General features: G+C 42.7%; 2 protein-coding genes and 3 long non-coding RNA genes across 8 annotated transcripts in view; 3 read left to right on the plus strand and 2 right to left on the minus strand.

The window, feature by feature from the left end:
• The window catches only part of LOC115576203 (properdin-like), a 30136-nt gene extending 28893 nt beyond the window's left edge, over positions 1-1243 (plus strand). For all 3 annotated transcript variants that reach the window (XM_030408702.1, XM_030408700.1, XM_030408701.1), the window contains one exon: positions 837-1243. In XM_030408702.1, coding sequence (XP_030264562.1) covers positions 837-960 — 124 coding nt within the window. In that variant the 3' untranslated portion in view covers positions 961-1243. The remainder of the gene's footprint in view (positions 1-836) is intronic.
• A 2397-nt stretch (positions 1244-3640) lies between these two features.
• On the plus strand, positions 3641-4756 carry LOC115576205 (uncharacterized). The gene is made up of 4 exons (XR_003982794.1): positions 3641-4012; positions 4092-4184; positions 4271-4352; positions 4448-4756. It is a non-coding gene; the product is annotated as an uncharacterized LOC115576205 (long non-coding RNA).
• A 188-nt stretch (positions 4757-4944) lies between these two features.
• Positions 4945-5499, minus strand: LOC115576049 (uncharacterized). Its single transcript, XR_003982761.1, has 3 exons — positions 5290-5499; positions 5065-5219; positions 4945-4984 (listed from the first exon to the last, which is right to left on the minus strand). It is a non-coding gene; the product is annotated as an uncharacterized LOC115576049 (long non-coding RNA).
• Positions 5500-7771: 2272 nt separating this feature from the next.
• On the minus strand, positions 7772-14378 carry LOC115574839 (uncharacterized). Of its 2 annotated transcripts, none has more exons than XM_030406458.1 (2): positions 14184-14378; positions 7772-9035 (listed from the first exon to the last, which is right to left on the minus strand). In XM_030406458.1, exon 2 carries the CDS (start codon positions 8978-8980, stop codon positions 8024-8026), a length of 957 nt encoding a protein of 318 aa, XP_030262318.1. In that variant the 5' UTR covers positions 8981-9035; positions 14184-14378; the 3' UTR covers positions 7772-8023. The 2 variants fall into 2 exon arrangements, with proteins under 2 accessions (XP_030262318.1, XP_030262320.1); XM_030406460.1 differs by lacking the exon at positions 14184-14378 and adding an exon at positions 10025-10207.
• On the plus strand, positions 10212-11310 carry LOC115574840 (uncharacterized). Its single transcript, XR_003982575.1, has 2 exons — positions 10212-10485; positions 10981-11310. It is a non-coding gene; the product is annotated as an uncharacterized LOC115574840 (long non-coding RNA).
• Positions 14379-15191: the final 813 nt, after the last annotated feature.

The raw sequence follows: 15191 nt of genomic DNA on the forward strand, positions 1-15191 counted from the left end.
GACGTTGCACGTCTCATCCAAGAGGCTTCTTCACTTCTAACTAACTGGAGGAGCTGCAGGCTTCTGAACGTTGTGTGGGAGTGTCCTTACAGAGTGTGGGAGTGTCCTTAGAGAGTGTGGGAGTGTCCTTACAGAGTGTAGGAGTGTCCTTACATAGTATGGGAGTGTCCTTACAGAGTGTGGGAGTGTCCTTACAGAGTGTGGGAGTGTCCTTACAGAGTGTGGGAGTGTCCTTACAGAGTGTGGGAGTGTCCTTACAGAGTGTAGGAGTGTCCTTACAGGGTTGTTAAAAACACGTGTGAGCTCTGATGAAACAGATATTCACACCTGGGCTCATCTAGCCCTAGCAAGGCCGGTTGACTCATCTTTTATTTACCGTCTGTAGCGACATTAGCTCGTCTCACAGCGTCGCTGATGTAACTTGTTTTCACGCCTGATGTTTGGAGGAGCTGCCACATGTTAAAGTGACCGCCTAAGTGACCATCCATCTCGTGTTAAAACAAGATGGATGAATAAAGAAACGAGGTAGGATCCTCTATTCACTGTGTGTGAAGACTCAGAAGGTTCGGAATCTTCTGACTGAACAGTGTCGCACCACACTGAATAAAGTCTGAGAGTTTAGTATAAATGTCAGAATTATAAATATGAGACTCAAACTGCAGCTTTTCTACATCGTCTGTATCTGAAGACTGATTTTATTTGTTTACATCCACTGAAAACATTTCCGATCTTCACTTTCTGTAAAGTCTGCTGGTGTCAAACTGGCTGGTCACTGCTGGTGAGGACAACAGTTACAATAAGTGTGTGTGTGTGTGTGTGTGTTTGTGTGTTCTCAGGAGTACCATTAGAGGTTTTCCGGCAGCGTTCTTCGGGACTCCTCAGGCCGACTGCGGCTTGCCGCCCGACGGTGGGAAGAAGGTTGAAGTTCAGCCCTGCGTTAACGCTCCCTCCTGCCCCTAACGCCACGCTCACCGATGACTTTAACAACATGCAACAGTCTTCAGGTTCTGGACTTTGAGGTTCAGTGAAATACTGACACGAGACCAGAAACCTGATTTTATATCAGAGCTTTGTTGGTAAATGAATGTGTTGCATTTTATAACATTTTTATGTGAAACATTAACATGAAAAGTTAGTTTACCTGTCAGATGGATGTGGTGGTGTAAACGTACAATATTTCTCTCTGACATGTCGAGGAACAGAAATATAAAGTGACATGAGAATAAAGTTGCGACAGTCGTGATTTTTGTGTCGGCTGTTTCCTGAATCTGGTTAAAATATCTGATGTGTTTCAGAGTGTTTGTCAGTCACGAGTCTCTGTGCTGGTCGTCTGTCTGACTGCAGCAGAGTTTCTTCTTCTCTGGACTTTATTCTGCCGCTCAGCTTCTGTAAGTCATGTGACTTCTTGATGAGGTTGCAGCTGCAGAGCTACAGATACAGAAATGTTGCAGAGGAAACTCAGATTATAGAACAATATTTAACTGTAATGTTGATACAACACGTGACACAAACACTTTCCCTCCACAGACAACACAGTATTGTGTCATACTGAATCATTTTATGGCTTTGAACTTCAACTTTCATAATAATCTTCAGTTCATTATTATTAAATAAGTTCAGAAGAAGATTTAGAAAAGGTCCTTCAGGAAAGCGACTGCAGTTACAGACTACAATCTAGTTACAAATTACAATCTGTAACTATATTTTTTGTTACATTTGCCAAAATTGTCATTATAATGATACAGTAGAATCAGATACAGGTCAGCTGTCTGTGGCTCCACCCAGTGGCTGTGATTTGAATTGCAGACAACTGATCCAGAATCAACACAAACAATCAGAATCAAGGGGCGTGTCTGAGAAGTGTCAATCACTCTCGAGCATGCTGCTGCAGCCCCCCTCCCCTGCAGGTGCAGTGTCTGCTCTCACCTGTTCAGATACGTTCTCAAACTGTAAGCAATGGCAGAGAACAGACAACAACAACAGAGCAGAAACATGCCCCACCATCGCCCGTGTCAAAGAGAAGAAATAAGAATACGAAGAAAAGCAGAGTAAAAACAAAGAACTGGACCGAGCCAGAGAAAGGTTTAGAGAAATAACGTTCTTCATGCTTCAGAAAGGCAGCATGGTGATGATGATTATGTCACAAGGTGACTATGGGGGAACCAAAGTATTGGGGGGAGGTTCCAAGGGGAGGATTTACCTGGCGTACCAAGATGGCTGCCACCTGGGTCCAAGGGGAGGATTTACATGGCGTACCAAGATGGCTGCCTCCAGGGTCCAAGGGGAGGATTTACCTGGCGTACCAAGATGGCTGCCTCCAGCTGCAATCAATATACAAGCAATCAAGCATTGACTCACCCATCCAACCTGATGTTCTTTAGGTGTGCAGTGACTGGACTGTGTGGCGATTGAGCCACAAGCTGTGTGTGGGTGTGCTTTATATACCTTCAGGTGTTGGACTGGCGAGGTTTTTTTTGCAGATCACAGAGCAGACTGGGAGAAGAGCCGGTCGTGGTGGAGCCTGGAGGAATCGAAGCAGGACGGAGTGACAGATCAGTACAGAGCTAAGTGCCTCTCTCTCTCAGCCACATTACTCTCTGCTCATGAAAATGAACTGCTGTGTCCACTCTGTCACCCTGGCCAGCTAGTGGAGTGCTGTGGGACCCGACCTTAAGTGTGATAGTGGTATTCTTGTCCTGATACCACCACCGTATGGAGTGTGATTTGCCTTACCTGGGTTTTTTTTGTGTGTGTGTTTGCCTGCTTTCACCAGCGTTGGGATTTTTGTGTGCTGTTGCCCTAAAAGGATGCCGTCATCATGTAGGCGGGCCATAGCAACCTCCGGCTAACTCTGGAGAGAGAGAGAGAGAGAGAGAGACTCTCTCTTGACCCTTGCCGGTACCCTGCGCCTCCGCTTCCCCCCCCCTCCCTTCCAGACAATAGACTTTTTTTTAAACCAATTTTTGCATTAATAAAGAAAGATAATTTTTCTACTTTATACCTACTTTGTGTCGGGCATATTTGGGGTGGGTGTGGTCTGTTCCTCTGAGTAGCAAGCAAGGGAGGGAGCAAACACAGGTAGCTCCCGCCTGATACAGTTACCTTAATGATCACCTGGTAACTCGTCTACAGAGATGTGAGGAATATCGATTGTTACTCTGGATATCTACACCCTGTTGGAAAAAACAGCATAGACCAGCACCAAAACACAACTGTGCTGGTAACTGAAGGGTATTGCGCCAACCAAGATAAGGGATTAAACTGGGATATGTTGGTTATCCTGGCTGAATTTTGCATCAAGTTGGGTGCATGAAAGCAGGTCAAACTTAACCCAGGCCAAGTTACCATGGTGATTTATTCTGTGCAGCTAGCCTGCTGCAGACCGGGCTAACAGCCGGGCTAACAGCCGGGCTACGATTAATCCTAGTGATTCACATGTATTTCCACCACCAATCCTGTGAGGAATTAATGTGTTTTACAGCATGTCCATGGTCTTTCTAAGTATGTTGCATCTTTTTAATTATCTTGCATTAAAATATTACATGTATATAGTCCAACTCCCATTCACCTGTTCCCTCTTCATAATAGCTTGTCCTTTTTTGGAGGATGTACCGGATGAGGAAGCCCTAATCCTCAGACGAGTATTTAGGTATGAAAGAGTCTTCCGGGTCAGACCCATTGGCCTTTGGAGGTGACTTTCTCATTGAGAGATACAGATTCTCAGGTGATGGACTGAGATATTTATGTAGGCTGCTGGATCCAAAAATACAGCACCAGACTGCACGAAGCCATGCTCTCACTGTGCCACAGATGGTCTGTGTTACATTGAGATTTTTTGCAAGTGGGAGCTTCCTTTATTCTGTTGGGGATGCAGAGAACCTCAATAAAGGAACCATTTGCCGCACAATAAGACGTGTTTGTCTGCAGCTGAAGTCATTCACCAACATATTCATCACCTTCCCTGGCCACAGAAGACCCCTCCACATCAAGGAGGAGTTTTACAAGATTGCAGGTAACCTCAAATTCAACGTGCAACCATTAGTTTCTAATTTGATCAGTCACAGTTGGATACTCATTATTTTTTGTTACAGCTGGATTGCACACACATCAGGATCAAACACCCCTCAGGAGAACATGAGGGTGATTACATTAACAGGAAATCCTTCCACAGCATCAATGTTCAGGTAAGAGTGATTTGTGGTTACTATGACCTTCATAAAGTAATTATGTGCATTAAATGACCTTAATAGGTTACAACTTCACATTTCAGATGATCTGTGATGTGTGTCCCGGCTCAGTGCATGACTCCAGAGTCTTTCGGGCTAGTCCAATTTGCGAGAGACTTTCACAAGGTAAGCCACACATTTTATTTGTACTGTAAGCACCTTGGACATCTGAGTGTTTAACTCTGCCGTGTAGTTTTCTAAATGATTTCTTGTGTTATCAGGTGAATTCTCTGGTGTGCTGCTGGGAAACAAAGGCCACGCCTGCGAGTCATTCCTCTTGACTCCCCTTCGGACCCCCAAACCCACCACAGCAGGCCTACAGCCATGCACACACCAAGACAAGGGCTGGAATCGAGATGACCTTTGGCATTCTGAAATCTCGCTTTCAGTGCCTGCACCACCTGAGGGTTTCCCCGGACAGGGCCTGTGATGTCATTGCTGGATAACATTGCAGGCCTAAGAAGTGGCTGTTGATGTTGACTGGGGAAAATGCTCCATCTTCCCAGACAACATTAATGGCAGACTCGTCAGGGAGCAATAAATTTAAAGTTTTTTTACTGAATTTTTTGGATTTAGCCTATCTTTAGTTAATAAAAGATCTTAAATGTTACTTTTTGCTGTGTGTGCATTTTGTTTAGCATTGGTGGTTATCTTTTAAATTCTACTTCACATTCATGAAAAAGGGAGGACACCACAATGTTTTCTAGTTGATTTTTTATTTTTTTTGGCAGCCATCATTTGTCTTGGTTGCTTGGATCCTGGAATAGAGAGCGTAAGAGCAACAATGATTAAAACACTGTATTGCATTTATGGTTCCTGTGTGCACTGAAATACTCACTTCTCTTTCTAGTTTCTGGTTTTCCAGGTCCAGTTTCCTGAGTGTCCGGTATTTAATCTCAAGCTCCATTTCTTGGACCTTTCTCTTATGGAATTTGATTTTAACGTCTGGCAGCTCTGTCTCCAGGTGCTTTGCATACAGTCAGTTTGTGACGTCTGTAAAAGAAATGTCAGTTAGCACAGCAGGATTTGTGCATAATGTAGATTTACTTTAGCCAATACTCACAGTGTTACCAGGCTGTTTAGGAGACTGCAGCATCTGGGTCCTGGAACACATATTTTGTCTATTAGCACCACATCACTGACTTCAGATCCTTTATGGACTAAATAAGCAGGATATCTCCATAACATTGACATACCTCAAGCCTTCTGGGGTCCATTCACCTCATTTGTTCACTGTTATCTACTTTAAAGTCACTTACCAGCCTGCAAAATGTTCTTGTATTTAATTTTTAACTTGCTGCCAGGTCCTTTTATGGCCAGACAAGTTTGTTCTTTATGAAGGAGAGAAAGATAAAATATATAAAAATGTAACATGAGAAAAATGTGATACTGTTACTGTGGTGATACATGACAGGTAAATACTGAATCTTTCTATAAAAACCAGATCCTGACATGTAAATATGATAATAATATTAATAATATTAATGTTAATAATAACAATGTTATTATTATTATTATTATTATTATTATTAATAAAAACAGAGTAGAGTTAACAACATTCACTCTTGTTCAACATTAAACAGACAGTATGAAGATTCAAAAGTCTTTTATTGAACACAAAAAATGAGACTTTCGACTTCTTGTGACAAACAATGACTCTATAACTCTCTAAACACTATAATGTGATTAAACTTTATTATCTAAACAGCATGTGTTCACTGTGTGTGTGTGTGTGTGTGTGTGTATGTGTTCACTGTGTGTGTGTGTGTGTGTGTGTGTGTATGTGTTCACTGTGTGTGTGTGTGTGTGTGTGTGTGTTCACTCTGTGTGTGTTCACTCTGTGTGTGTGTGTGTGTGTGTATGTGTTCACTCTGTGTGTGTATGTGTGTTCACTCTGTGTTCACTGTGTGTGTGTGTGTGTTCACTGTGTGTGTGTATGTGTTCACTCTGTGTTCACTGTGTGTGTGTGTGTGTGAATAAGCTTTCTGTTTAAATATTCTTAATACAACACAAATAATACAGGAAGGAGCTCTCACAATTTCTCACCCCTAACCCTAACCCCTAGTTAAATTAAACTATTTCAAACTTAAATTACAAATAACATTTTTCAACACAAAAACACCAAAGTGTTCTTCATCAGTCAACAAACGAGTAGGTTAATGATCAAGTGTGTGTGTGTGTGTGTGTGTGTGTGTGTGTGTGTGTGTGTGTGTGTGTGTGCGTGTGCGTTGTTTTTTTCACAATAAACTTCTTATACATGTTGTGTAACCTGGTGTCAGCAGGAGGGACTACAGAACACGCTCTGTGTGACATGAAGATCAGACACTGAAGATAATAAGATGGAACAATCTTAATCAAACATGGTTCTGATTATTTTTGGAGATTTAATCACACTGACATGATGAAGTTTGTTGAAGCTCAGAGAAAGTTAATGAATGTTGTCTTGAGTACTCATTCAATCGTAGAATATGTGTGTGTTCAGACTCCACTCTAACATACACATAAAGATGTTAACATGAAGATCTGCAGCAGCAACAGAAATGTTTCTCACCTGCTGCTGGAAGTTCTGCTGGAATGAAGTCGTGTTCAAAGAAAGTTTGAGAGAAAGTGAACTCAGCTCTGGTTCGTCTGACCGACTGCAGCAGAACTTCTCCCTCTTTGTCCAGCAGCTCACTTCCTGTATGTCATGTGATATCTGAGCCCAACGAGCATGCTTTCTCTGACTGAGGGAAACGCCTCAAAAACATCAGCCTACTTCTTCTGAAACGATCTGACCAGTTTGTGAAACTCTCCGTTACCTTGAGGAAACTTTTGAGATAATGTAAGAACTCAACTCAACAACATACTGAGGTGGGAGTGGAGTGTTTCTGTCTCTCTGAATATATTTTCCCGCTGGTCGAAGCGCGCTGTCTTCTCTGCAGGTGCTGCTGCTGACAGTGACGCAGCACCTGTCTCCTGGTTCGCGTCACCTTTCCGTCTGCTGTCTGTCTGATCATGATAACAAGTGTATGAGGAAAACAATGCAGGCGCTCGGGGGGGTCGGGTTCGGGCCGGGTCAGGCAGACAAGTCATGCTGGTGTGTCGGGCTGCGTCGGGTTCGGGCTTAGAAACCCGCGGGCCGGGTTGGGTTGTAATTTTCAGGCCCGTTGAGAACTCTAGTGAAGATTAATGCCTGACACATCGGACCACCGAGGACCACTGAGGACCACCGAGGACCAATGAGGACCACCGAGGACCAATGAGGACCACCGAGGACCAATAAGGACCACCGAAGACCACAGAGGACCACCGAGGACCAATGAGGACCACCGAGGACCAATGAGGACCACCGAGGACCAATGAGGACCACCGAGGACCAATAAGGACCACCGAGGACCAATGAGGACCACCGAGGACCAATGAGGACCACCGAGGACCAATAAGGACCACCGAGGACCAATGAGGACCACCGAGGACCAATAAGGACCACCGAAGACCACCGAGGACCACAGAGGACCAATGAGGACCAATGAGGACCACACGACAAGAAGGATGACAAACATTACTTGAGTGTGAAGTTTTATTAATCTAAAGACAACTTTATTAACTTTATTTTGAGGCATAGGCACCTTTATCTGACAGTGGATAGACTGTTGGGTTGGGTGACGTCTGCTGATTTGGCGTTCAGCCTCATACACATAAAACAATATCGGTCAGCTGCACACTAGCATCATTTTTCAGGCCTATTTAAATGATCAGCCAACGAAATAACAGGAACACACTTCTGCAGAACACACTGTCACTATAAGCTCTGACACTCAGTTCATATTAAAGGAGCCTCTCTGATGAACCAGCTGCTGCAGGTTCTCTTTCACCTGAGTGAAGTCCTGCTGAATGTCACACCTCTGCCAGTCGTACCTGTGGTCATAATAAACCTCAAAATATTTGCTCTGGGTGATGGACACATGCGGTGACCTTACATATAACTTAGAATATTCATCCACAAAATACTTCTCATAGATACCCCCGGCATAGGCATAGTACGGATAAGAAAAACTTGTTTCACCACACTTCCCTCTTATCACCTCCTTGTGCTTCTTGAACAGCAGGTCCAGGTCGCTCAGGTAAGCAGAGATGAGTCTCTCTACAGGATCACAGCTTTGAAGCCCTCCCAGTCTCACCAGGTGAATCAGCACCTGGATGTGGAAGGCTGCCCCGTTCACCCAGGCCTTCAGAGCCTCAGACGTCATGTGCCCGTCCCTCACCATGGAGTTCTTCAGCCTGGTGATGGCGGCGCTCAGTTGGACCTCGATCCTTCTGATGTCGCCCACCAGCTCCTCCGTGTTGTTGATGTGCATCACGCATCTCTTCAGACACTCGTCGATGTGATCCCAGACCTCGGAGGCCTTCTCCTCAGCAAACACACACCTCAGAGCCTCCTTTGTGCTCTCCTCAGGTGGACCGGAGGAGTTGTCGATGATGATGTCGATGATGATGGCGATGGCCAGCGCTCCGAGGCCCGCCAGTTCAGAAGCTGGAGTCAAGGCAGCCAGCTTCTCCATCAGGCTCTTGGTCCAGTCTGCAGCACCGCCTCCAGACTCCATTTTCCTCTTCTCGTAGTGTTGTGTCAGGTTGTCTGAGGACTCCAGACTGGTGAACATGTTGATGGTCTTGTTGACTCTCAGATCTGGACCCTCGCTCAGTCTGTTCACAAAACGATCCAGCGCTTTCTTCTCAAACCTCATCTGTTTCTCCTGGCTGTCAGAATTACCCATCTTCTTGTTTTTTTCAGGACTGGATCAAAGATGGAGGCTGTAGTTTTCTGTAACACTGCAACACACAAAAACAAATCAAGTTCAATTAAAAACTCAGAAGTGTTTCTTCTCGTTTTGATTTACACTTTGTTTTTTTTATCCTTTTAGTTGCTCTTTTGTCTTTGTGACCGACTTGGTCACTCAGTTGGTTTTTGTATTAATTCGGCTTTTGTTAAAAAAGCTCGATTTTTGTTCCCCTATTTCCTCCCACCTATGTGTGTGTCTGCATTTGAGTCCTCATTTAGCCATAACTTAACAGATCTTTAATCAACAAAACATACAAGGAGTGTATGTGCAGAATATGAGCTGACACACAGAAAAGTTCATTTAAACACGCTGACATGATGAAGTTTGTTAAACACAGAGAAAGTCGAGTCTCTCACAATCTGTCCCCATGTGTGTTAAACATACAGAACTCTTATCTTAAATGTAAGACAGGAATTTGTGATCTTACTCACTGCTTCTGGTCCTGTGTTAAGATACTAAAGTATTGGGGTGATGTCTTATTTGAAATATGAAAGGTTCTGAAGAAGGAGCTTGAACTTGACCCGGTTTTCCTCTTTTTGGGTCTTCCCAGTGGCCGTGTAACTGATGTTTATCAGAAAAAACTGTATAATTTTGTGATATTTTGTGCCAGGAAAAATATTCTTCAGCACTGGATCTCAGATAAAGCCCCCTCAGTTGTGGGATGGCACAGGACAATAATGGAATATATACCTCTGGAATGAACAGAGCATTTATATTTAGCTCCCATTGTATCTCACCCTGTGCTGTATAATCTACCTGTCACATTTACCTGGAACTGATCTCTCTGTTTGTGTTTTTGTTTTTTGTGTTGTTATTCCCAGCTTGTTTTTTGTTTTTGTTTGGTTCTGTCTTGTGTATGTTTGTTTTTTTTGATAAAAATAAATAAATAAAACAAACAAACACAAACATTCAGAACTCTAACATACACATAAAGATGTTAACATGAAGATCTGCAGCAGCAACAGAGACGTTTCTCACCTGTTGCTGGAAGTTCTTTGAGAGAAAGTGAACTCAGCTCTGGTTCGTCTGATTGACAGCAGCAGAACTTCTTTATCTTTATTCTGCAGCTCAGTTCCTGTAAGTCATGTGACTTCTTGGGGAAAGAAGCAGCTACAGATAAAGAAACATGCTTATCTTCACCCCTGAGCCCAGCTGGAAACGCCTCAGTTAGTCAGGATCAGTTTTACAAACAACAATGTGACACAGAATAACTAACAGCTTCATCTTCTGCAGTCAGAACAGAGTCTGATGCTCTTCCGTCAGTTCAGTGAGGCGACAGCAGCACGTCCATCACATCATGATGACCACATGTTGAACCACCTCTAGCTACAGACCCCACATGACTGAAGGCCGATCCATCTGCTGACACTGGATCTGTTGGGAGATCAGCCACTTTCTGTTCTGAGGCAGCATCGACCGTTTATTATACTCTGTTCAAGGTAATGTGTGTGTGTGTTAATAATAACAGAAAGGATTTCAAAATAAATCAAAGGCAAAACTAACAAAGTACAATATAACATATGTCCTACACCAAAATAAATCAACCAAAAACATTTGAACTTTTTAAAGACATTTTTTATGATCCATTATTATTGTTATTTCTGCTTATTATTATTCTTCTTGTTATTATTATTATTTCAGAGTTATAACAGATTAGAGGTTGACAACATTGACTCTTGTAAAACATTAAACAGACAGCATGTCTGTTTAATGTTAATAATTAATACAGCAAAGTCTTTTATTGAACACAAACAATGAGATCACAATTATTATTTTTGTTTTGACTTCCTGTGACAAACAATAACTCAGTACATGGAATCTTGTTTAACATTATTATACAAACAGTATGTGTTCACTGTGTCTGTGTGTGTGTGTGTGTGTGTGTGTGTGTGTGAGAATAAGCTTTCTGATTAAATGCTCCTAATTCAACACAGATGATACAGGAAGAAGCTCTCACAATCTCAACACCCCGCCACAATAAAACAAACCAATGGGAGCCAGCAGGTGTGATGGTAAAATGTCAAAAGAGGAAGCTGGAGTATTTTTCACCCAGTCAGAGAGTTCTGACCAACGGACCAATCACATTCACAGCCGAGTCTGTGAGCAGTCTCCATTTTTAAAACAATGAACAAAAAAGCATTTTTTCAACTTTATGTCTTCTGACTTATTTTGATAAATAGTTTATTTCAGCAACATGTTTCATTTAAATTATGTCTTAAGTTAAAAATAGGATTAAAATAAGCACCTTGTTTGATCAGATGGAATTAATACTTTGTAGAAACTTCATTGATCACAGTTACATCAGGTGATATATTAGAGCTAAATCAGCTACTTTCACATTTCAGAAATTATTTAGTTTCTATTCCTCCGTCTGTCTGAATCGTTTCTGCTCTTCGTTCTCGTTTGCTTCAGGCCCTCTTCTTCTCTCTTCGTTTTCTGGCCCTCTCCTCTTCTCGTTGTCTTCTACTCCTCTTCTCTCCTCGTTTTCCGGTCTCCTCCTCTTCTCGTTGTCTTCTGGCCTCCTTCTCCTTCTCTCTTTGTTTTCTTGCCTTCTCCTCTTTTCGTTGTCTTCTGGCCTCCTTCTCCTCTTCTTGTTGTTGTCTTCTGGCCTCCTCCTCCTCTTCTGGTTGTCTTCTGGCCTCCTCCTCCTCTTCTTGTTGTCTTCTGGCCTTCTCCTCCTCTTCTTGTTGTCTTCTGGCCTCCTCCTCCTCTTCTTGTTGTCTTCTGGCCTCCTCCTCCTCTTCTTGCTGTCTTCTGGCCTCCTCCTCCTCTTCTTGTTGTCTTCTGGCCTCCTCCTCCTCTTCTTGTTGTCTTCTGGCCTCCTCCTCCTCTTCTTGTTGTCTTCTGGCCTTCTCCTCCTCTTCTCTTTGTCTTCTGGCCTCCTCCTCCTTTTCTCGTTGTTCTCTGTCCATCTCCTTCAGATCCGTCCTGTGAATAAAATTAGTTATCATCATTAAGTTAGAAACATCAGTTGTTGCTAACAAACACATTTTGCTCTGAACTAAGACGTATCTACATGTTGGGAATAAACAGTGGATGAAATGTTTAACCTGTGTACAGAAACAGAGTTAAATGAAGCCCCACCCATAATCAATAATCAACAATCAATAATCAATAATCATACCCCGTTTCATCGTCAGAATTCCTCCCTGTCCTGCAGTCCATAATGCGCATCTGTGATCGTCTCTCATCATCTCCTCCCATATCCTGTTGATGAAGATCAGTAGTCAACAGATCAATACTTGATTTATTCATCTAATTATTTTTATACAACATTTTTATTTTGTCCCCAAATCAGTTTTAACACAAAGACAATGATGGTTCAATTCTTCACTTGAAAGGATCTGAGTCTTGTTTAACCTGGACTCAAACAAACAAACTGACAGAACACCTGTAGAGTCCTGGACTGTGAAACATATAGATAACATATGTGGCGGACCCTGCCACCTCTCTATCTTCAAACAGTGTTCTGGGACCTTATTTTCCTCTGAGAACAGCTGGTTTATTGACTCATGGAAACAGTTTCTATTATTACCTCTTTAATTTTGTAAATAGAAAAATTAAAATTAAAGTGGAATGCAGAGTTTCCTTCAGACTCACAGTTCAGCTGAAACAGGACAGACGTTTATATTAAAGACTCTCCAGCTGATTTTGTAAATTTTCAGTCATTCTGAATGTGACGGAGTGAACTGAGTTAGTAACGGAATTATTCCACTATAAAAGTAATTAGTTACCAGGAAAAGTAACTATTGCGTTACTTTTATTTCTTCCCCCTTTTGAGGTCGGCATTGATTTTAGCTACTCTGCATCTACATCTGTATTTAGAAAATGTCTCTCTGCATGGCGGACCGGCTCCTGCTCTGCCTGATATTTTTCCAGTGAGGCTCTGAAGGAGTCTGAGTCAACTGTTGATAACGGGAGCAAGTTCTCAACAACATACCTGTCTATCATTGCATTCACTTCAGTCTGTGTCACAAGTGCTTGTGAAGCTGTTAGCGGAGCTCACGTTAGCCACACCTGGCCTGCTGTCATCATCAACAGCGTCAGCAACGGAGTTTTTGGCCACCAGTTTTGTAGAAGCGTGTGCCACTGAGAGATGCTTCATTAGATCAGAGTTGTTTACAACGGACGTGGACAAAGGAGATTAAAGTAGTGTCTGTACTTCCACTTTGAAAACGTTAACTTTCCCTCTGGACTCTCCATTGCTGCAGCTCACCTCTGCTAGTTTGTGTGTGTGAGGCTGCTGTGTGTGTGTGTGGTTTGTGCATAAACCGAACATTGCCACTGATTGGCTTAAAGTGAAACTCTCGCCAAAAAGCAACCGAGGCTTTATTTGGGATTGAATATGAGTCAAACCTTCGTGTAAAAGCATAATTACAACGAAAGAGGCACTTTTAAGATTTACCGTAGTTTTGGTTTTGGGCACGTTCATTTCAAAAACCTTCTTTTTCATAAACTCTGTGTACACAAGCAATGTTCTCAATGCTCGTGTTCATGAGTAGAGACCCTGGTGATGCTACGAGCAAAGTTTCATGTTGTGTCGAGCCTTCTTACTGTTTTAAAAATAGAGATTTTGATGCTAGCATGTCCTGCCCCTAGCTCTCCTGTTCAAAATTAACGTGCCCAAAACCGAAACTACAGTAAATCTTAAAAGTGCGTTGTAATTATGCTTTCACACGAAGGTTTGACTCATATTCAATCCTCCTTTGAGGCTCTGGTGGCTGAGAGCCGAGTCGGATGACAACAGCTTCAATGATCAGCTTCAGATTGTAACGCGCCACATTTAATAGTCGGTAACGGTAACGGCGTTGTAACGGTGGAAATAGTAATTAGTTAGATTACCCGTTACTGAAAAAAACGCCGTTAGTAACGCCGTTATTCCCAACACTGGATGTCATATCAGACAGATCGTCAGATGAGCTTCAGGGTTTTTTCACATTCGTTCATACATGTTCTGTAACCTGCTGTCAGCAGGAGGGATCACAGAACACACTGTGTTGAAGTTTAAACACACAGAGAAAGTTAATGAATGTTGTCTCAAGTATCTGTTCACTGTGTAGAATGTGTTAAACATACAGAACTCTAACATAAAGATGTTAACATGAAGATCTGCAGCAACAACAGAAATGTTTCTCACCTGTTGCTGGAAGTTCTGGTGGAATGAAGCCATGTTCAAAGAAAGTTTGAGAGACGTGACCTCAGCTCTGGTTCATCTGACTGACTGACCGCAGCAGAACTTCGTCCTCTTTATTCAGCAGCTCAGTTTCTGTGAGTCATGGGACTTCTTGGAAAGGGAGCAGATACAGGGAGGATGCTTATCTTCACCCCTGAGCTGAGCTGTGGTGTGTTTCCTCTGATGGGGGAAACGCCTCAGTTAGTCAGAATCAGTCTGACAAACAATAATGTGACACAGAATAACTTCATTATTTCATAATAGAATAGAACATAATTACTTTATTGATCCCAGACTGGGAAATGATTTTGTTACAGCAGCGGTGGGTCTGCAAAAAACACTCTGTACATAACATAAAGAGAAAGTAAGACATACACACTGTATATATACAGTGCAAACAACAACAATAATATACACAACTATACAAGAAATAGACAACGTGCAATAGCAGAACCAGAGGTAAAATGAATAGATAAATATTCTTAAAAGAACATAGAATATAGAATATGCAGATGTAAACATGTAATGTAACATGTAACATGAGTAAAAACAGTAGAGAGACCAGAGTTCTCTGTCAGGCAGAGGTGAGAGAGTTGTTGTATAAAGTGATGGATTGTGGCAGGAAAGATTTCCTGTATCTGTTGCTACGACAGAGAAGCTGAAGCAGCCTTCCGGAGAAGGTGCTCCGCTGTCTGACCAGTGTGAGTTGGAGAGGATGGAGAGGATTATCCATGATGGATAACAGTGTTTTCAGTGTCCTCCTCTCCACCACAGCCTCCAGAGTGTCCTGTTTGCAGCCAATCACAGAGCCAGCCTTCCTGATCAGTTTGTTGAGTCTGTTGGTGTCGCTGGCTCCGATGCTGCTTCCCCAACAAACCACAGCAAAGACAAGCACACTGGCCACCACAGACTGATAAAAGATCTCCAACATCTTGCTGCACACGTTGAAGGATCTCAGCTTCCTCAGGAAGT

This window comes from Sparus aurata, chromosome 23 (assembly GCF_900880675.1).
Source record: "Sparus aurata chromosome 23, fSpaAur1.1, whole genome shotgun sequence".
In the NCBI taxonomy this organism is placed as follows: domain Eukaryota; kingdom Metazoa; phylum Chordata; class Actinopteri; order Spariformes; family Sparidae; genus Sparus; species Sparus aurata.

What these genes read in the sequence shown, in the direction of transcription:
- LOC115574839 (XM_030406458.1), bottom strand. Translation starts at nt 8,980, where the DNA reads ATGGGTAATTCTGACAGCCAGGAGAAACAGATGAGGTTTGAGAAGAAA.